Source organism: Microcebus murinus, chromosome 21 (assembly GCF_040939455.1).
Source record: "Microcebus murinus isolate Inina chromosome 21, M.murinus_Inina_mat1.0, whole genome shotgun sequence".
Lineage (NCBI taxonomy): Eukaryota > Metazoa > Chordata > Mammalia > Primates > Cheirogaleidae > Microcebus > Microcebus murinus.
This window is the reverse complement of record NC_134124.1, coordinates 31,002,703-31,026,255: the sequence shown is the minus strand read 5'-3', so window position 1 is coordinate 31,026,255 and position 23,553 is coordinate 31,002,703. Positions and strand designations below refer to the sequence as shown.

Sequence of the window (23,553 nt, the reverse complement as noted above, 5' to 3'; positions counted from 1 at the left end):
ACGGATTCAGTTGGATGCCATTGAGAGTTGAATTGTGTCTCCCCAAAAGTTATGAATTCCTAAGCCCTGGTACCTCTGAATGTGACCTTATTTGGATTATGTGACCTATCTGCAGATCTAATTCAAACGAATTTATCCTGGATGATGGTGCGCCTTAAATCCAATGACTGGTATCCTTATATGGAGACAAAGATTTGGAGACCCACAGATACACAAAGAAAAAAGATGGCCATGTGAAGTAGAGGCAGGGATTGGAGTTATGCTGCCACACCAGGCAATGCCAAAGATTGTCAGCGACCACCAGAATTAGGAGTGGCAAGGAAGCATACTTCCCTAGAGCATTTGCAGAGAGCATGGCTTGGCTCCCACCTTGATTTTGGACTTCTAATCTCTGTAACTATGAGAGAATACAATTCTGCTGTTTTAAGCCACGTAGTTTGTGGTACCTTGTTAAGACAGCCCTAGGAATCCCATGCAGATGCTAAGCCCATGCATTCTCTAGGTAGTTCCCCTGATTATGGCTGTACCCCTATAAACGTATCAATGGAGGTAACTATCTCAAAGGCACCATCAACTCAGGACAGCAGCTATTAAAAGAATGAAGAGAGAACTATTTCTTTGGATCTACATCTCTCTGTCCCTTCCAAGGAAGACAGTAGAATAGATAAACACATCTTTTCTCACCACGCCCTCTGCTAACCTTTTCTGTTCTTTCCAAAAGTAATCGAGCTCACACACACAATCACAGATGGTCTCAGATCTAAAAACTTTCCAATAACCTGCCATCACCAGGCCCAAGTCAAAAAAGCCTTAGTGGAGATAGTCACTTTTTTGTTGCTCTGGTCTACCATGGTCCTTTTAAAGCGAGATCAATAAGGATGTCTTGAGCTTATCTCAGCCTGAACCACGTGCTAAGTGATGCACAATGACCAAATAAATGACCCTTGTCTTTAAGTGGTGACAATTTAATGTTGACACAAGTGACTTATATGCATGAAACACCAAGAGAATATTACAAATCAGAATGTAATGAGGTGCTAAATTGAATAAGGTAGACTATAAGACTGTTCTGCAATACTGAAAAGAGAAAGCTCTGGTTGGGCTGAGTTGGTCAGGGAAAGCTTTGGAGAAAAGAAGAGATCTGTGCTTAGATGGATACCGGATTAGTAGTGGGGACAGACAGTCTCATGGCATCTTCTATGTTCTCATGCCACCCTGAGCTGGGTTGGAATAAAGAGCTAAAGCCCCCACAACTCCACAGGACTTGCTAATCAACAGAGGCAGATATAAAGAAATCTGTGGATTTGAGGAAAATGCCCCAGTGCCTAGCTATTCAAGTTCACAGCTACCTGATGTCATTTCAAACGCATTGTCCCTGATTAATATACATATTTGCTGAATAAAAATATATTTGAGAAGATTAAACTCCATTTGGAGGTTCTAACATTGTATTAAGTGTTTTGCATGTCCAGTCTTGTAACTTTCTTTTAAAATGGTTTTCAACCAAAGAAAAAAATGCACACACATAGTTTAAAGAATCAAATAGTTCTACAAGGTTTGGTTCAAAAATAGCAATCTTTTTTCATCACAACCAATTTCTTTCTCCCCAGCAGCAACCACGTTTACCTTTTTTAGCTGATTATTTTGGTATTTATCTTCAGTTCTATAAATAGCATGCTTTGCAGCTATTTCTTGTGTTTTCAATTTTAGGCATTATCTAATAAATTGTAACTACAAAAGATATAGGTCCAGGCTTTTTCCTCTGTATGCCCAGGCTACTTATCCCCTTTTTATCCCCCATCCTTCTGATATAACACTTAGATTATTACTCAATGTTTACTATATTATTGTTATGTAAATGCTATTCAGAGCTAAGCCATGTAGTAAATGATGACTACTTTTCATTTCTTGTACATATTTTTCTCCTGGAATTGACTTTTTAAAATCTACTTAAATTTCTATTAATATATACTTATCACTCTGGAGACTGATTTCTTTGGGTCAAGTTCTTGTTGTACTGCTTCATAACTACCGTGTTTCCCCGAAAATAAGACCTAACCATAAAATAAGCCCTAGCAGGATTTCTAAGTATTTGCGCAATAGAAGCCCTACCCCAAAAATAAGACCTAGCGATGGGCGTGGCTACGCAGTGCATCTGCACAACCCATGCATTTGGTCACGGAGCGGGAAAGAAGATGAGCAGCCCTTCTCATCTGTCCCATTGTGACAGCTACTATCCCAGAGGTGACCAGAAAGGTGTGGGCAGCCCCACCAACAAGGTCGGCTCCCCCTGTCAGGTCCCGGCCATCCTGTGCGTGCTGCAAGCTGAGGCTTTGAGGGCAAAGTCTCCTCAGTGAAGTGAGGAGCAGGATGCTCCCTCCGCTTTAGGTATTGTGTGTCCCCAGGGGGAAGAAGGAAAGCTGTGGCTGCCATTTTACTCAGCACTGGGGGCCTCTCTCACCCCTCACAAGCACCCGGGGATAGGGGGAAAGCTTTAGCAAGCAGTTTCCTACTGAGCCCAGAGAGATCATTTCTGCTCCACTGTGCAGATTGGACCCAATGCTCACTGGATCTCTGATAAATAAGCCAGCCCCGCTTATTTAATGAGAGCTCTATTGCTTGACATGAGAGATTGGGGCCAATGGTTCTAAAGGAAATAGAGGCACAAGAAATTCAGGATGGAATTCAGGGTTTGGAGAGTTATGATGATGTTCCAGAAGAAGGTGACTTAACTATATTTGAATAAATGTAGATTGTTGTACCACACTTAAAAAAAATAACACATCCCCTGAAAATAAGCCCTAGAGTGTCTTCTCAAGGAAAAATAAATATAAGACCCTGTCTTATTTTCGGGGAAACACAGTATGTATCTGTCCTCAGGCAAGTTACTTAACCACTCTATGCCACAGTTTTCCCATCTGTAAAATAGGAATACTAATAATCCCAATCCACAGCATAACAGTGTCAATGTTCTCCAGACAAAACTATACCAAGAAGGACCACGCTGTGGCCAGGCAAAGTTTATTAACTCATTGCAATGAGGGAGAAGACACAATGAGAACTGTAAGGTGCTTCAGTAAAAGAGTGTTAAAAAGGGCTTGTGTTAAGTAATTTTTAGGGAAAGTTCAAGGAAACAGGTTCACTCTATATTTTGTACTATCAGAGAGTGGGTATGATTCTATGATCTGTTTTCTCAATAGATTTGCTCTATACAAAGAGCTGACTAGAAAAGGCTAAAACTGTAAATAGTATAGAAACAGCACTCACTCATTTTAGCCTGGAGAGGGAAATGTTTTGTATTTTGTGGTTTGGACAGTGACACGTCTGTTTATAATTAATAGGTAAAATCATGATGCCATCTTATTGGCATTTTAGCTCACTTTATCATAGTCAGGGAGTGGCCTCAGTGAGTGTTGGTATTTTGTAAGACTGTTTATGTTCAATGAGAGAACATCATGACCTAACTGTGAGTGACAGTCTAGCTCCTAACAGCACCTAAACCTAGATGTTAGTGTCAGGCCTGCTTCCAGCATCAAGGGTTGCCTTTCTCTTTTTCAATGGTGAGGATTAAATGAATTACCATTTGTAAAAATCATAAAAACCATGGTTGTCATGGAACAAGCCCTTAAAAGTGTTTTTTAGATTACAGCACAAGCACAGGAAACAAAAGAAAAAAAGAGAAGCTTTTTGGACCACACCAAAATTAAAAACTTTTGCACATCAAAGGACCCCATCAATAGAATGAAAAGGCAACCCACTGAATGTGAGAAAATATTAGAAAATCATATATCTGACAAGTGATTGATATCCAGAATATATAAAGAACTGTCACAGTCGGATAACTACAAAACACTAATTAAAGAAATCAGAGATGACACAAACAAATGGAAAAACATCCCATGTTCATGGATTAGAAGAATTAACATTGTTAAAATGTCCATACTGCCCAAAGTGATTTATAGATTCAACATAATTCCCATCAAAATTCCAACATCATTTCTCATAGCTCTAGAAAAAATAATCTAAAAACATTATATGGAATCAAGAAAGATCCTGAATAGTCAAAACAATCCTAGGCAAAAAGAACAAATCTGGAGGCATCACACTACCTGACTTTAAATGATACTATAAGGCCATAGTAACCAAAATAGCATGGTACTGGTATAAATAAAGACACACAGATCAATGGAACAGAATAGAGAACCCAGAAATAAAACCATATATCTAAGACCAACTGATCTTTGACAAAGCAGATAACAACATACACTAGGGAAAGGAAGCCCTATTCAATAAATAGTGCTGGGATAACTGGATAACTACATGCAGAAGAATGAAACTAGATCCTATCTCTCAATATACACAAAAATTAACTCAATGTAGATTAAAGACTTAAATGTAAGACCTAAAATCATAAAAATTCTAGGAGAAAATATGGAAAAAAAACTCTTCTAGACATTGGCTTAGGTGAAAAATTTATGAGTAAAACCCCAAAAGCAAATATAGCAACACAAGAATAAATAAATGGGACTTAATTAAACTAAAAAAGTTTCTGCAAAGCAAAAGAAATGATCAACAGAGTAAATAGACAACCTACAGAATGGGAGAAAATATTCACAAATTATATATCCAACAAAGGGCTAATATTCACAATCTACAAAGAACTCAAATGATTCAGGAAGAAAAAGCAAAATAATCCCATGAAAACGTGGGCAAAAGACATGAACAGACTCTTCTCCAAAGAAGATAGACAAATGGCCAACAAACATATGAAAAAATGCTAAACTTCACTAGTAATCTGAGAAATGCAAATTAGAACAGTAATGAGATACCGCCTTACCACTGTCAGAATCACCATTATTGAAAAGTCAAAAAATAATAGATGTTGGTGTGGTTGTGGCGAAAAGGGAATGCTTATACACTGTTGGTGGAATGTAAACTTGTACAACTACTATGGAAAGCAATATAAAGATTCCTCAAAGAACTAAAAGTAGACCTACCATTTGTACCAGCAGTCCTACTACTGAGTATATATCCAAAGGAAAAGAAGTCATTATAACAAAAAGACATCTGCACCAGAATGTTTATCACAGCACAATTCACAATAGCAAAGATATGAAATTAACCTAAGTGCCTATCAACTGATGAGTGGATCAACTAAATGCAGTATCTATCTATCCATCTATCTATGTATCTATCTATCAGTCAATCAATCATAGAATACTACTCAGCCATAAAAAGGAATGAAATAATGTCTTTTGCAGCAACTTGGATGGAACTGGAGACCATTATCCTAAGTGAAGTATCTCAGAAATGGAAAAACAGATACTACATGTTCTCACTTATAAATGGGAGCTAAACAAAAGATATATATGGTCATAAAGAGCAATAATGGGCATTAGAAACTAAGAAGGGGGGATGGTGGGGGATAAGGGATAAAAATCCACCTACCAAGTACAATGTATACTATTCTGTTGATGGATACAATGAAAGCCCTGACTTCAGCATAATACAATCTATCCATGCAGCAAAAAACATTTGTACCCCCTAAATTTATCAAAAAATCCTACAACTCAACAATAACAATAAAAAATAAATGATCCATTTGAACAATTGGATTAATAATTGGGCAAAGAACTTGAATAGACATTTCTCCAAAGAAGATATACAAGCCCATGAAAAGATGCTCAACATCACTAATCATTTCAGAAATGCAAATTAAAACCACAATGGCATCCCACTTCACACTGATTAGGATGGCTATTATCAAAAAACCAGAAAAAAACAAATGTTGGGGAGGTTATAGAGAAATTGGAATCCTCATGCATTGCTGGTGGGAATGCAAAATGGTGCAGCCACTGTAGAAAAATGGTATGGTGATTCCTCAAAAAATTAAGCCTAGAATTACTATATGATTCAGTGATTCCACTTCTGGATGTGTATTCAAAAGAAGTCAAAGCAGGTGCTAGAACAGAGATTTGTACACCAATGTTCATAGCAGCATTATTTACAATAACTAAAAGGTAGAAACAACCCAATTGTCTAATGATGGATGAGTGAATCAACAAAATGCGGTATATACATAATACAAAAGATTATTCAGCCTTAAAAGGAAAGAATTTTGACACATAATTTTGACATAGAAAAATTTTGACACATAATAAATTTTGACACATACTACAACATGGATGAAACTTGAGGACATCATGCTAAGCGAAGCAAGCCCATTACAAAAGGACAAATATTATATGATTTCACTTACATAAGGTACCTAGAGTAATCAAATTCATAGAGCCAAAAATAAAATAGTGGTTGCTAAGAGCTGAGACGAAAGGAGTTAGTGTTTAATGGGTACAGAGTTTCTGCTAGGAAAGATTAAAATGTTCTACAGATAGATGGTGGTGATGGTTGCCCAGCAATGTGAATGTACTTAATGCCATAGAATGGTACATTTAAAAATATTAAAAAATTGTTTGTTAAATTAAAAAGTAAGTAATATCAAACCCAATCTTTGGTCCAATTGTGTAAAGCCACTTTTAAGATATTTCGATGCATCAGAATGTCATTCAATATTCGTAACAACTTCAGGACTTGTAGGTATTTATTACTGTTTTACAGATAAAATGCTGAGACATAGATTAAGTAAGTTGTTCAAGATCTTAGTGTTACAAAGTGTCTGAGGTATGATTTGAATCTAAGTGGTGTAGACTTTAGAGTCTACACTTTTAAGAATGTGTTCTTCACTATTATTTTGGGGATGGGTCTAAGAGATTTATCCAGGGCTGGGGCTGTAATTTTTGATGAAACTGCCCATTGGTAAAATAAATACATCTTTCGATTCAGCAGAGAATTGAGACATCTCTAACCACAACTGGGGACACTTTTAAAAATGACTATTGAATATTATACAAGAAGCTAGTTAGAATTAAATGTAGTCTTTAAGGGAATTTGGGAGAAGCTGCAGTCCTGGGTCATAATTATTAGAGCAGGAGACTGTTCAGATATTTCGTGGAGCTCCCAGTCTCTGGACTTGCCTAGGATATCTTTCTGCATGTACCAAGAAGCCAGGGACAGAGATGGAGAGGTAGAATGTACACAACGCCTATCGACTCTGGGGTTTTTGTCAATATCAAGATTATTTGCTGAGGAGGAGCAGTTCTCTGCCATCTGTCACTTCCATGCTTCACATCTCCGAAGGAATTACCTGTCCATCTTGATTGTGTGCTCATTTGTACCATGGTGCAGAAGAGCAATCCCCACCCTAGCTGGGCTGGAAATTGCTAGACCCACAGAATACATATGTAAGTACGTGTGTGTGTATGTGCTGCAGGAAGACATAAAAGAAAAGAAGGAAAGGTCTGATCTCTGTTTGCTACACTGCTGGGCACATTAAACAGTGTTGAGAGAGAGTCCTGAGGACTATTTGTTCTCAATTCTCAAGGTGGGAGACCTTAGAAGGCCAAAGCTGAAGTGTCTTTGGGAACCCAGATTCATGTTGGCGGAGCTGTGCTCTCTCCCTTGCATGGGAATGACATCAACATTTTCACCCAAATGTCACAGTACCCCAAACCACTCTTCTCACCTTCTGCAGGTAAGGTGCAAGGATCTGCCTAGCATGGCTCTGTAGCTCTGTTTTGTCAGTGACCTAGATAGTGGGGTGAAATCCACACTGCCCAGGGGAGAGGCCAGGGACCCCCTAACATCAGGACAGGCTGGTCCCACTGGATTCAAGGACTTACAAACACAGAAATTTGAGCAACAAGGAAGCTTAGAGAAAGCCAACGCCCGATCTTGACAAGTAAGGAAACTGAGGTCCAAGGTGTTTGAATGACTTGCCAAAAATCATGCTGTGAATCAGGGACAGAGTGTAGAAAACCCAAGCTCTCCAACTTCCACTTCAGAGCTGTCCCCTTACATTAATGCCTCCCAAACTTGCCAGATGACAAGAATCACCTGAAAGGAACAGCAAAAAACAGAGAGAGTTCCTTAGACCCTCTTGAACTTAACGAATCAGAATCTCTAGGGGAAGAGTCCAGGGAGATGTGTGCTTGGTATTTGGTGATGCTGCATTTAGTTTTTCTCAAACTTTAAAACATTGTAACCCACACTGTTTAATACAAGGCTTTGCTTTAATATAATGCACTGTCTTTTATTTATCTCAATAAGCCATAAAAATATTTTGAGGTTCACATTTAACAGAGAGGCGAGGAGAAAAGTCTCTGCCATGAGGAAGGTTGGGTTTGACTCCTAGGTCCTTCACTTCCCAACCTTGTGACTTTGGTAAGTGACTTAACCTCTTTGTGCCATAGTTTTCTCATCTATAAAATGGGTATGATGATCATCTTTACTGCATTGGGATGTGATGGGGATCGAATGAAAGTAAACGAAGAAAGGTATATTAAGTGCTTAGCATAACAGCTAGTGCTGAGGAAGGGAAAGTGCCATGAGATAAGAGGCAGGTTCTGAGTCGCTCTGCATTGGGGACATAAGTGAGGGCTGTCTCTGTGCCCTAAGCCAGACAGCAGCCTGGGCTTAGCCTGCACTGCTTGGTGGGCGAAGAACCCCTCGAGAGGAGGAGGCAGCTGGGACTAAACCTGCCTGGGTGCCAGGAAGTGGCTGCAAGTTTCTCTGAACATATGACCTAGACATGCATATAGGCATTTTTTCATATGTTTGTTGGCCATTTGTCTATCTTCTTTTGAGAAGAGTCTGTTCATGTCTTTTGCCACCTTTTTCATGGGATTATTTTGTTTCTTCCTCCTAAATTGTTTGAGTTCTTTGTAGATTCTGAATATTATTATCACCTAAGGGACTTAGGGAAGACCTTGGAACCAGGAGGCTTATTCACAAATCTGATCTGGGAAAGCGAATGATATTTGAACTTGATTTCCTGCCCCCCAAATCAGGAGTGGAAAATAAAGGTGGTTACTCTAGACATCAATTCATTCATTATTTAATAAATACTTATTGAGCATCTACTGTGAATCTGCCACCAGATTCACTACAGAGGAGATCCCTGCAGAAGGGAGGAAATCTGAGAGGAGAAAGCAAAGCCTATAAAGAGAACAATAAGAAGTTAAAATGCAGAACATTTGGAGAAGTGGGATAAACAACCACATGAGGGTACAAAGACTTTTGAAAAAAAAAAAAAAGAGATAGTATTATCAGCACAGTACAATCATCATGTGCATAATAATTGCTGTGAGCTATTCAGGGTATCCTAAATTAAATTAAATTACAATGGGAGTAATCTGCTTAGGAAGGCAAGAAAATTTATAACATATCAGACAAAAATTTCTTTCTAAAACCTAAGATACATAAGGGGAAGAAGTTTCATTAACATAAAAATGTCTACTTCTGTGGGCTGCCTCCTTCTTCACCCGAAATCTAGCCCCACGGACAAGTGGGAGGGGCCTGGGCAGGGAGAGGTGCCTTAGTGTTCGTGAGAGGATGTCAATTCTAACCTCTATATGGGTATCAAGACAAATCTGTGACATAGAACATCTGCTTTTCAGGTTCTGGATGGTGGCTGTAACTTCGAAGTGTGCTAATTCCCACCGAATCCCGTTATGAGCGATGATATTTAAGGTCTGTCACCAACAGGACATGCAATTTACATGGTCCTTTCATAGAACTAAGGTTTATCTGTGGATCAAGTCCAGTTTTGCGCTTGGACTGTGCAATACTTAGACATTTGTAGGACGGTTTTTAAACTGCAAATGCTCGCTATTGCTTACTTGGTGGGAGGTTACAAGAAATTTTGATAGGAAATTAGCATATGTGTTATATGATGTCACTGAGAATTCAGTCATCTCGATACAGACATGACCTCCTTCACAAGAAATTTCTTTCTGGTCTCATTTGGAGGTTTCACAGAATTTCCCTGAAGCATTGACTTCTTTTTATCTTGTGGGTATTTGCATCTTGTTCTTTCTATGTTTCCCTTTTTGCTTTGATTGCTAGGAAGCTCAGAATCAAGTTTTCTGTCTATCTTAAATAAAGGAACAGGACTTTATATATATGAGCATATATGCATGTTTTCCACCTAGTTTTTTTTCTTTACACTTATTGTCCCCAATTATAGTTTTAGAGTATTTATTATTTTTACTTTTCGTTTTTTAAGTTTTTATTTTTTAATCTTTTATTTTAGCATACTACGGGGGTACAAATGTTTAGGTTACATATATTGGCTTTGCCCCACCTAAGTCAGAACTTCAAGTGTGTCCATCATCCAGATAGTAGAGTGTTTTTTTTAAAAAGCAATTGTCATAAACTGTCACAAATGATGGAGGAGTTAGAAGAAAAGAAAGAATGAATGAATGAATATAGCTCTTTTGCTTTATCATGCCAGATAAATAAGACAACTTTTACTTAACATTAAATTATTAAATTAGCCAGGCAACTGAATTCTTGGACCACCCTAGGCAACTCTGAAGCTTGCTGATTTTGATGTACCATTTTCATTTAGAGTTAGAGAAGGCATTGCTTTTTAAGAAAGGGTTAGGGCACCTTCAATGTGCTCAGTTACAAATGGAGACTTTCTGGCTGGGACAACTCCTTTGCCACATGGGACCTCCTGAAAGAGTCCCGGCAGAGGCAGCCTGGTTACCTTTCTTCTATAGAGTTTGGTGTTAAGAATGAGTGTCCCAAGCCCCTTTTACTTAGACTTTAAAGAAAACTAAATTTCAACTTTTTCTAGGGGAAATATTTTTAGATATAATATGGCAGCCTGTATTTTTTCTTCTATGTCATACGTTGATGGCAAACTGCAAACTCTACCCTGATCTGCAAGGTAGTTTCATTCTTCCATCCATGGAAGCCTCATCTGCATGCTGTCCCTGGCATGCAGATGAGTTATTTCAGAGGATTTGAAACTATGCTTCTGTATACAAGAAACATCTCCGGAGCTAACCTGTTCTGGCGGCAGGCGAGAACACAGGCTAGGGCACGAGCTGGAGCGTAGCTATCAGGGAGAAGATCCTTCGGGGGGACAGAAACGCCTCTCGTAAGTGTCTCACTAACAGTACCTGGGTATCTGCCCAATTGGCATAGATTTAGGGTTAGAGCAATTTGGCTTCAAAGGTGGTGAGGTTTTAGTACTGTCCACTAAAGAATACACTATAGTCATAGAAAATAATGACAGTCAAGCCATAAAGGTGAAGCTTTGTTTTTGCTTTCAGGAGGTTTTCATGTTGGGCAAAACCATTTTAGTTCCTATAGTTTATGTCCAGTTTGTCTCTTTAGAAAAGGGGCTCCTTGGGCAGGAATTGTGCGCTGCGGGTCTCCTAATGATGGGCTTCACCAACGTCAAATAACAACGGCAACAATAACAGGAGAGGAAGAAATAATTTTTTACTGCCGTGTATGGGCTGAACCTGTTAGAAGCTGTTTTATTTCACCTAAGAAAGAGACAAAGACCAGTCTGGTACCTGATCCTAAGAACACAAGGTTATTGCCCAGAGACCGACGTAAAAAATTCCATGTAATTAACCAGCTAAACACAACACACCCAAACACATGGGTGCTTTGTTTGTGCTGTGACACCTTCTGAAAAATTCAGCCCCTTTCATCAAACTCAATTCAGAGCGCTCAGGCCCAGCTCTGCACTTTGCATCTTCTGTGTCAAACTCTATTTTCAATCCTTTATGTCAAATTTAAATTCATGGCAACCGCATTCAGATCTTGATAGAATCCCCAATTTGCCCTGGACCCTAAATCCATTCCACAAGAAACACACACACACACACACACACACACACACACACACACATGCACACGCATGCGCAGACATGCAGAGACATGCAGAGCGCGCACACACACTCGTACTTAATTTATTCTCATTTTAGCAAAACCGGAATCAAGAATTTTGAATGATCGCCTGTTGGCTGGAGTTTTAACGAATTCTTAGATAAGTATCCCCTGAAAACAAGGGTATTGCACAACTGGATCTTCACCCCTCAGCTGAAAAAAAAAATCATATCAGCACAGCTCTTGAAAATGGGATGAAAACGGACCTTTAAATTTTCTGTGGTATTTTCTTCTGTTACTGAAGCTTAAATCGCTATCAGTCTTAAGCGAGCTAAACAAATTGATGTGAGTGATGAAAATGCATGTTGGACTCCGAACACACAGATCTGTTGTGTCCACCTAAATGAGGTCTTGATTAGGCATAACACTAACAAAAATACCCTATCAACAAGTTACAATCTGATGCACGGCCCGAAAGAAAAGAAATCACGCACTGCATTATCACTAAGAAAACATTCTAGATGGCCCCAAGATATGAACTGACCTCTCTTATGGAAATCATCTTTGCTTGGGAATCCATACATGCATAAAAGGATATAGTTTTTAAAAGCTCATTTTCTCTCTAATAATTGTCTGTTTTTAAAAAGCTATCAGCAGGTGCACCTCATTTCAAAAGCCTCTTGTCCTTCATAATACAATATTCATCACGATTACATAGTATGAAATAAAAAGCAGCAAAACATAAGTGAAGGTAGTTCAATTAAATGCAACACAATCTCGGCAGCAAAAAAATGGCTCTGTAGCTAAAATCAGGTTCTGATGAAAGAAAAAAGGGAATATATTTCCACATATTTTTAATTATATAGAATTTCCTCAAACATGATTTTTCATAATATATTCCATTAAGTTAACATCATATTTGAAGAAAGAGCATTTTCCGATTTCATTTTAAGCCTGATTTTGAGCAATTACAGTGTCATTGTTCCGCGGTAGAAAGGTTGAATTCATTTACTGTGTGGTTATGCTAGTTATGATTGATGTCTCTTCTCCAAATGATAAACCAATCACCCCAATGATGTAATGTCATTTTAAGAGTGCCATAATCACATTTCTCTCAAACTAGAAGCTCTGATGAGTTCTAATAAAGATTTATGGTAGATTAAAGGCCTTCATAATATCAACAATGGATTGCTCATTTGATGAGAGATTTGATTAGGTAATTTTTTTTGAAAAAGAATATGAGTTTACTAAATATATCAGGCTTGGCTTTGAAGAAGGGCATGGACCATCATAAGTAGCAGTCCATCATTCCATCCCCAGAGTGAGTCACCTTAAATATATTTGGGAGGTCCTCTCTAATTGGGGAGGTTGAGGCCAGCAGTGGGTGGCATATATTCATGGATGGAGCCAAAACACAACCTCATCAAGGAACACTCTTGGCATGGAAAGCTTTGTACAACTTTGGATGGGATATGCAAATGAGCATCATGAGTAGCCAATTCAGAAGATAACTCCAAAGCCTTTGGGTCAGGAGCAATTAATTCCTACAAATATCTCTCCTTGGGCCATGGATGCTTAAACCCTAGGTATTGCCCACTCCTGCGTTCACATGTTCATGTGACCATATTGCCAATAGGAGACATCAAAATAAGGCACGAGTGTTGCTGGGCCCAGAGCAATACCCCCTGAGATACAGAGATTGGGAGTTGAGACAGAGGCCACAAAATCCTCAAAAGTGGAACAGAACCTTGTGTCCAGTCCCTCCGTCCTGTGAATGTGAAAACTAAAATGAAAACCACGGATTTAGAGGCAGTGTTTACCATAGCACCACATGGTCAGCTTGTTAAATTCAAGTGAAGCCGTACAAGTATGGGGTTATAGGAGAGGTCACGCCCCAAACATCTCAGGCTTGGCAAGACATTTGGTATTCATGTTACGGGAACACATTTTAATCAAAAAATCATCTAAACAAGCAAGGAAGAAGTCAGAAGCCAACTTCTGAAAAACAAGGGATGTGACACACACAGATCAGATATGTGAGAATGTCCAGGGTCACTTGCCTATGACCAGAAACACAGCAATACAAAATTCAACACTCCAGTGTCTCTCTGCACTTCGCCTTTGAGATCAGCATGCTCACACACACAGCAGTGGGCAAATTCCTTCCATGGAAGGAGGCCCAAGCCCTGTGAAGATAAGCAAAACCTCTTCAGTGACAGTGACCTCCAGCAAATGCATCTTGGAACTGCCACGCCACAAAATGACGTTTCGCGGTGACGCTCCCCACACCCCCTTCTCCCCAGCCCCTGCTCCAGGAGTTGTTCATTTTGCTGGAGAGTCGAGACTGGCACTCACGAGACAGCACACATCAGACAGCACAGTTTCCTTACCACTGCTGGAGGCTTGCTGGGGCCCTGAGCATGCTCTGAGCAGGTATGAATTGGGGGAGAATTCCTCATCGGGGTTGGTGTCCATGATTTGATGGGAGGTGTTGCTGTCTAGCAATGGCATCTGGCAGCTAACTGGTGGAGGATTATGTGAGCTAGGCAGCTGAGCAGATGGGAGGAGGCTAGACGAGGATGTAGGTGGAATGGGACGACCTGGGAAAGAGGACAGAGGGGTCAAAGGTCAGCAATGAGTGTCATGAGAGCATCCCAAGAAAGTTACATCAAAACCAGCTCACAATACAAATATTGAAAAAAAAAGTGAAATGCTCCAGATTTTTTTTTTTTTTGAGTGGTTTGATGTTTCTCCAAAAGTCCAAATTCATAGTATAGGTAGTTGCATATTTTAGAAAAAGGGCCCGAGCCGTCTACACAGCTGAAATGCAATTTGCCTGGAAACCATCCAGTTCTCTCCATTTCCTCCGCCACAGTCCTAATCTAAGTCCCCACCACCTCTCCCTGAGCTAGCTCCTTGCTGGTCTTCCTGCCTCCACTCTTGACACAGTCCCTGTCTACTCTGCAGTGTCCCCATCCTTCCTCCACAGCAGCGAGAAGCAAAATTTAAAGCTAGGAAACAGGTTGTGTCACTTGCCTGCCCAGCACCCTCCAGTGGCTTCCTGTCATGTGTAGAAAGACCTCCAAGCTCCTTGCGATGACATGCCTGTCATGGCTACTCTGGCTCACAGCTGCCTCCCTCACCTCACCTCTCCTAGCAGTTCTTCCAAGATTCCACGTGGCCCCTTCCTCCCTAGCCAGCAAGGCCTTCTTTATTTCCGAGTGGGAACACGCCAAGCCATTGCACCTTCAGAGTCCTGATCTTTCCTGTCCCCGCTATGTGGGATGGCACCTCCTGTCCCCACCACCTTGCCAGTATTTATATGCGTGCTTCTTCTCTTCAGCCAACCTTCCACGCTTGCCTTCTTGAAGGTTGCCCACCTACTCGCTCTAGCCTATGAGCCTGCCTCAATATCTTCATAGCTCTCGTTACTAGCTGGAGGCAGGCACCTTTTCTATTCCGTTCACCCTGGCATACCCAGTGTCTTCCTAAAGAATAGCACCTGCTGAATGATTGAACATATAAATAAGGCAGACTGAAACCAAATTAATTAGTTCGGGGTAGAAGAGGAAGAGAGGTGGAAAGGGTGACATATTTGCATCTTAAAGAGTTGGCCAATACCCTCACACTCTTCTCCATCATGTGGTTTTTTGGGGACACCAAGGGAGCATTCTACAAAGAGAAGCACAGCCACTCCAGTCATAAGGAGCAGCAGCAGTTCAGGCAGAAGCTGGGCCATGGCTTGGAGCTGCCCTTGGGTCAGGAAGTTCTTCTCCAACCCAAAGGCGGCAGCAACCTCTTTTGCTCATGGCAGGGAGCTCCTGGCAGCCAAACTCGAGTTGAGGATGATCACCCTTTGTACTCTCTCCCGCTGCATCTTTCCTTCTCGGAGTCTTTGCAATGCTGGCCTCTGGTTTCTTCATTGAGGAAGCGCAGGAAAACGAGCCCACAGGGTATGCCCTGAACTGGGGGTGTGGAGGGAAGGGCAGGATGGTTGGGAAAACAAACCTGAGAATCAGGCTAGCATTTCAACTCAGGGAAGAAGTGCCTGAGTCTAAAGAAATGTGTTTTCCTGCTTTGAGATGCACTACACATATACAGGCATTTTCACATATCTCGAATGGATGTCGATTTTTGTTGTCATTTTTATATCTGTATTTCCCGATATATTATTCAGTGTTTTAAATGCTATTTACGGGTTAGTTTGGTTCGATACAATGTATGTGCACTTCGCTAGACACTGAGGAAACAAAAATAAATGACATGCTATCCCTGCCCTCAGAGAGATCACAGCCCAGGGGGGAGACCGACAGGTAAATACGCCATTTCCGTACCACGTGACAAAGAGCCAGGTAGTGACATATGATGACATGATTTTGTGGGAGAAGAGAAAAGGGACGCTGGTCTAGCCTGGCCAGGATTCCTGGGGAAGGTGATGCCTGAGCAAACTTCCAAAGAAAGGGGAAGTGACTTCTGATAAGAAAAAACAGAATGGAGGCGTCAAACCACTGGCCTGTTGCTCTTTGAGGATGGGAGTGGCAGAAAGAGACAGGAGACAAGATGCTGTTGGAGCTTAAATGCTAGGGGTTCCTGTCCAGGAACACAACAACAATGAAGACAAGTCATCTCTAAAATTGATCAATGGGTAAATGGAGTTTGATTTGAAAAATTAAATTCATTTGCAGCTGCTTGGGAGTCACATAAGGCGTGACAGTCTTGCCAGATGCTCGGGCAAAGGTAGACTGAACACATCAGAGTTTCAACAGAATCAGTGCTAACATCTAATCAATACCTTCTCCCACAGCTCTTCTTCTAATAATGATTGCTATTATTTATATTTTAAGTGCCAGTGTTTATTATATGATAACTATTTTCCACTCACTGTGTTAGTCCCATTACATGTGTTATCTCATTTAATCCTCAATGAGGTTAGAATTATTATATATTCTCATAAAATGAGATAATACGTTCCCATTTCATAGATGAGGAAACTGAGGCACTGCGAAGTTAAGTTGCTTGGCTAGTTAAGCAGCAGAGGCTGGGAGCCGGACGCCGGACTTGGGTTTGTCTATTCCAAAATTCACCCTCTTGCCATTCTACATAGTGCTTGCCCAAACAGCATGGTGACAAAAAGGGAAAAAGTGACATAAACCTAGGGGGATGGTTTATGGGAGATCACGTTTTCAGGTTCCCATCTCCCAAGCCCAAGGGACTCTTCAGATTTCAAATAGGAAACATGTCTTCGAATAACCATTCACAGCAGCTATCATCTGACAGAGTTCAAAGTTTCTCTCGTAATTTTGTTATAAAGTTCAAAGTGGCTCCTTCGTGGCAATTTTACCCTCTGCCTTCTTCACGGCTCCTGAACGCTGAGGAATCCTGACCAAGACACTGTGAAGCCGGTGTTGACGTCCACTTAGCGGCCAGGCTCGGGTAGGGGCAGATTTTAACTCACGATCAATAGGCTTGAAAGTTTGTGTTATTGAGGCATATCTGAAACTGCATGTTGAAGAACAAGGATGGCTGGAAGCCAATTTTTAAATTCCTTTGAGTGACTGAGGTGGAACTGAAGTTCAAGTGCAATTTTCCAGGAGCCTGATATGATAGTTGCTGTGAAATCATTCTTTACATGAACTTTTTGAAATTTTGTTCAGCATGAATTCATTTCATATAGTACAGACAGAACTGCTTTTTAATTTATACAAATACAGACAATGGAAGAGCAGTCATAACACAATGAAAGCACTGGGGTTACTTCAGTGCATTGAGAATACACATCACGGAATAGTTGGATTCCTGTTATTTCCCTGCTCCTATGAAGTCCATGCTTTGGTGGCCACTCCAACTCTGCTTGCTGGACTCACCATTACTTGGGAAATTTCAGAGTCTCTAGATCTGTCCCCCAATCAAGTGGTATGCTGCTCTCTATTTGCTTTGTCATTTGCTAATTTTGTTCACTTATGCTACATTTTCCCCCCTGACTATTCCTACTGACAGAGACCATCTGTACAGACACAAACATGTTCCAAAGTACAGGGGAGAAAGCTGGAACTTATACAGGCTCACTTTATAGACCGCGATTTCTTACAGAAATACTTAGTATGGAATGGGCATGTGACCAGGTGATAGGCACTTATCTGGTTCCCACTTTATGTACTACAGAAGCCCCCTGTCCTCGAAATCATGTTGGGAGTTCCATTTTTAATGGTTATAGAGTCTCCAACAAATATACAGAAAACCAGGTTTGAGTTACCTCTTAAAAAGCAAAAGGAAACAGGCAAAGGCAGCAATATGCCATTGATTAAACTCATGTGGTCCTGTGTACATGTTGTGTATGTATGCGTGTGTTTTCCAAGATCCTCATGTAAATCAAAGTCTAACTGAGCTTATCTGTGTGATTGGATTCCCCATGACCTCAAATATGGGAGCTAATTCGAATTTCGCTAATTTATCTGTTGGCAAATGAGTAAGATTTCACGCAGTCTCAACTCATGAAACTTTTCTGATTAAAGGACCTATAGCCAGGCAAAGCAGTTTAAACTCTGATAGACTAGTAGTGGCTGTTTGGAATGCTATGTTGAGAATTCCGAGGAAGCCCTGGATTTGGTGGGAAACAGTGACACCATCAATTAGAAATCTCCTGGATATGGAAGGGGGCTGGGGGAGGTAGCAGATGCATAGTGCTTGTTTGACACACATATCCCACGTCCTCACTCATCACTGTTCCAGCCTCACCTGAAAACTTTGTCCTATACCATCTGTGGTTGAAGCCATATTGCTCTTACTCCTGTTGACTCAATTATGGCACCAGTTTGCTCCTTAAATTGATTTAGGATCCAGACTTAGTTCCCCAAGTTCAAAGGGCCACGATCTCCTAGCCATCCCCAAAACAGTAAATATTGTCAGTGAAATTGCTGCTCTGCCCAGCCGTTGTTAATATATTCACTAATTTATGATAGAGGGCATGTTGCAGATCAATTCCCAAAATTCGCTTAAAACAACTGGTTCTTTTTTCACTCAACAGATTAATAGCAAGCAGATATTGAAATGTTCAGTGTAGGCAACAGATAATGGATTTATGTAGTGACAGGATGTCAGGATATTTGGTGGAGCAGAGAGACATGCTCAGAAGACATTAAAAAAAAAAACAGTACTAAGAATAATTGCATCCAAAATAATAAGTTCAACGACCTCATTACCAGTTATATATGGATCTTTCTTTGTGCTAAGAACTGGGCTAAATATTTTACATGTATTTTTCTCTTAACATTTACAACTTTTCTATGAACAAAGTAATATTATCATCCTCATTTATATGTAAATAAACTGAGAATTAGTCTAATTAACTTCCCTAACACTGTAATGTTAGCAAGCAGCAGAGCCAGGATTTGAACCCAGGTCATGCAACTCCAAAGCTCAAGCCTTGAACGGTTCATTCTACTCTTTCCTACATTAGACAAGAGTGATTGTTAGCAAGTGAACAAGATGTGAATCCCAAACTCCTGGGTCCTTTTCTGCAACACACCATGGAAATCATCCTAGCGTAGGTAATTAGTTATGGGCAGAAACAAGACTTCTCCTGGAAATAGCCACAGTGCCTGATCACACATAATAAATGATTTGTAAGGAGAGAAAGAAATTCTTGAGTCAAAAATTGAAAATCCTCCGTGGCTTCATAAGTTTAAGAACTTAATAAAAATATGGCTTTTGTGTTAAAGCTGAGTATTGCAAAAGGACTGTATTAACATAGGCAAAAGGATTTAAACAATTTAAATTTAAATGCAAACAAGAGGATTTAAACAATTGTCCTAATGATATTTCCTAATACCTGCTATTTATTCAGATGCTTGATAAAATTATCCACTTTTCCCTACATGTTTGGGGTTTATGAAGCCCCTATTTTTGAAGGAGTTGAAAAGTGAGAAAAAATTACATTATTTTTATGTAAATAAACATAATTTCAATCCCTGAGATACTGTCCTCCTTTTGTTTGCATTCACTGATAATTATTATTATTATTATTTTTGAGGATGGTTCTAGTTGCCATTAAGTTTCATAAGAGTATTGTTCAGGAAAGTGCATCACATTGTTCAAGTCCTGCCTAGTTTGCAGAGGGCTGTACGACAGGACAGTCTTTATTAAGGTACGAAAGGCTTCAGTGGGGCACTGGGCACAGCAGCCATGGCTACTGTGCAAAAGGGTGCCCTGACACAACCTCAGTCGGATTCCCTGCCTCCAGCTGATCTTATTCACCACAACGAGGGAAGCAGGGGAAGCCACAGCACAGCTGCTTAGCCTATTTTATGTGCTAATCACCAGGCTCGGTGATGTCACTTATGTCCCTTGCACACTTGCCACAGCAGCACTGTCAGTTATTCAACAGAAGTAGAGACTCAGGGGTGTTAATAACACACCCAAGAGTCAGAAGCAAGATCTGGACTCCAGTTTGTGTATTGCCACCAACTACGGTGGGCTATTCCTAAACCTACAGTTGCCTTACACTCAGATCCACCTATTGGATGGTCTTGTCATCCCAACCCAACTCATTCTCATTTTCTCCTCTGCCCCAAATAAAGGGCTCCAACAGACGTGATCACCTACTTCTCTTTTGCAAATGTTCATTTCTGTCATCATGCCTACCTTAGTTCTGTCTCTGTACTAGGCATTCCATTCCCAACTTTGGAGTTTATCCCATTTTATCTGTCCTTCAAAGCCTGAAGCAACCCTGGCCCTGAATCTTTCAATACATGAACAATTTGTTTTCCATCCCATCCTCTTTTTTGTTTGTTTGTTAGTTTGTTTTTTCTTTAAGCCAGCTTGAGTTGGTTCTTGGTTCTTGTCACTTATAACCAAAAATATCCTCCTTAAAACTGAGTACCTAGCCCAAGTGAGAAGATGACTTGGCCAATTCCACACAGTTATTTAGTAGAACAACTGGAAATAGATTCAAAGTCTTCTGCCTCTTGTATCATGACATTCTTAGGTTGCTTAAGGTGCCTCGCTTGCAACTAGGTCATGAGAAATCAAACATGTGGGGTCCCAGAGAAACCATTCATGATGGGAAGTATTTAATCTATTTATAAGAATATTGTGGGCCTCAAAGAGTGTGGAAGAGCTACAGGCAGATGGCTGTCTACTTGTCACCAATCATGCATATGTTATATGCAGTTCTCTGTCCTCATCATTAGGAGGAACTCAGAGCACCTTCTAACTGGCACTGGGCCTTACACAACCATATTTATCTTACTCAATTTCTTGCCTTCATCTTAAATTCAAAGGAAAAAGAACAAAGATAGTAGTTTCAATCGTAACTGTACAATGCAAAATTACCCCCCAATAAATATAACATCTTACAATTCAAATACATACATATTATATTTATATTTTATTTTTTTATATTTATATCATGATATATTTATACAAACTTATCTATGTATCTAACTACCTATGTATGTTCCCGGCAGCAGGCTGTTGCCAATGTCTGGGGAGATTTTGGTTGGGGTTGCTATTGGCATGGAGTGGGTAGAGGTCGGGGACTCTGTGACACATCCCACAATGCACAGGACAGTCCCTCACAACAGAGAATCATCCCACCCCAAATGTCAACTGTGCTGAGGTTGAGAAACCTGGGCTAGCGTGTGTGAAGACTTTCGATGAGTGTTCTTCATGTTACGTGGTCAAATTTTAAGTAGCTTTTTTTTTTTCTTCCAATAAGCTCAATAAGCATTGAGCAGGTATTGGAGGTAAACAATTTGATACAGTCAGTTCCTTCCCCTTACCCAAGAAAACACTCAGCAAATAAACTTAAACCGCCATTGGGAAACGTAAGTTAGAGAGAGGATAATTTCCTGCAAGTGAGTCAAATTGTCATTGGGGGAAGACACAGCACGCTTTGCTCCGGAGCAAGGAGAGACCTGTTTGTCAAGAGAGAGTTGGGCTGCCTCTCTAGAGGCAGAAGATTCAGGGAAGAATGTTTCCTCTCAGTTTTAGGTTATTTAACCTCACCTGAGGAATTTTCATTATGACCTCTTATGTCTTCTCAATGAGGCAATCTCAGCCCGACTGGCTTTGCTCTATCACCCCGCGTAAAGTTTTTATTTTTACAGCGGAAGACCTAATTGCCCTCTTCACTCACACTTCACTGAACTCACTAAAGCCCAGTTAAGCATTTTCTTGAAAACAAATCGTTTTCAGATGGCCCTGGCAAAACTACCCCGATCACGCGCGAGCTATTATGCATAATTTATTGGGAGGGTGGCGTGCAGTTGGACCGGCCCCAGTTAAAGGGCCTCTTGCCGGAACTCAAGCATGAACTGTCTTCACAGTTTGGGGCCCTCTGCACTTGGGTACTGTTACTATGTCTTACCAGCACCCCACGTGTTTATATCTCACATCTTCCCGGCAGCATTGCACTTCGGAAGGTGTCAAATATAGATCAGGCTATAGATGGAGAGTAGAGTTTATTTTTGAAATAATGTGATTTCTGTAATTTCAAGTGCAGTGAGTCTGTGTAGCTTCCTGTCATGAAGATACAGACCCACCATAACTACAGTGACATAACTGTTTATCAGAAGGCAACGGATTCTCAAATATCTTCTGACCAGAAATTCCTGGCTGCTTGACACACACCCCTTAAGTACATCTCCCAGCTCCTCAAAGCTGAAACAGCATTATTATTTTGGTGACGGGATCTGGCCAATGCCATCCAGGGGAACTTTCTGTGATGAGGAGCATGTTCTATGACTGCTATGTTGAATGCATGGGGCCACTGCATACTCAAAATGTGGCTAGTGCAACTGAGGGATTGAATTTTTTGATTTTATTGAATTTTAATGAACCTCAATTTAAATAGCCACATGTGGCTAGTGGCCACCACACTGGACAGCGTAGTTTAAACTATGGTTCTAGCCTTCCAGTTCCTGGTGTCCTTCCCTAGTGTCTCTCTCCCTTTCATACAAGAACCAACATGTTTCTGAATGCACTCATTCGCTCGGGCCATGCTCCTACTCTCAACCCTCCCAAGACTCGCCACTGCCTACACAGTACAGTTCAAATTCTTGCATGGCAATTACCTCTTGCCTGACCCCCTCATTCTCTGTATTCTAACCACACCAAAGCAACTTTCGAGTATGTAGAATGTGAATTTTTCCCCTTTCCTATCCCTCTCTGTGTATAGAAGGTGCCTTCCCCTCCATAGGTAGTCTTGACCTCCTCTTGAAGACTTTCTAGACTCAGCTCAAGAACCACCTTCTTTATAAGTCTTTTCTGATCACTCCACCCACCAGTACCCAGGACATACTTCCATCATGGATCTCGTAACATGTTAGCCTATTTAATAGTCTGGCTCATTCATGAGACGGCGAGCGACTTGGGTAGAGATTGTGCATTACCCATTTTTGTATCCTAGCACCCAGCTCAGAGCCTATGTGCAAAAAACAGCACTGTGATTGGTTGATTATAACAACGTACTCCACAAATATGGGTGGATGGATAGCAAATACTCACAGTACCGACATCACTGTTGGGTGCTGTGGCTTTTGGTCTTATGTTTTAGGTGCCTCTCAGTGTGTAAGTGTCTTGCTGCCAACTTGATTCTGATTTTAAATGTTGTGGTTTGTTGGTTTAAAATCAAGTGGCCTAGAATATTAAGTCTCTACTTCATTTGGTGCTCAGATGAAGCCAGACCCAGTCTGTCACAACCTTGGAGGAAAATCTGTTAGATTTATTTAAAAAATTTTTTTTTGTTTTATGACTTTTATTAACTGTGATTATTAAATAGCCTCTCACCTCTCACAAAAATCCACTCAA

The 23,553-nt window shown here is 40.5% G+C and overlaps 1 protein-coding gene across 12 annotated transcripts in view; it reads right to left on the bottom strand.

The window, feature by feature from the left end:
* The window catches only part of TENM2 (teneurin transmembrane protein 2), a 1,195,335-nt gene that overhangs the window by 341,095 nt on the left and 830,687 nt on the right, over positions 1-23,553 (bottom strand). For 10 of the 12 annotated variants that reach the window (XM_075996266.1, XM_075996267.1, XM_075996268.1 and 7 more), the window contains one exon: positions 14,136-14,345. The exons of the other annotated variants lie outside the window; for them this stretch is intronic. In XM_075996266.1, coding sequence (XP_075852381.1) covers positions 14,136-14,345 — 210 coding nt within the window. The remainder of the gene's footprint in view (positions 1-14,135; positions 14,346-23,553) is intronic. 12 annotated transcript variants of the gene reach the window in all.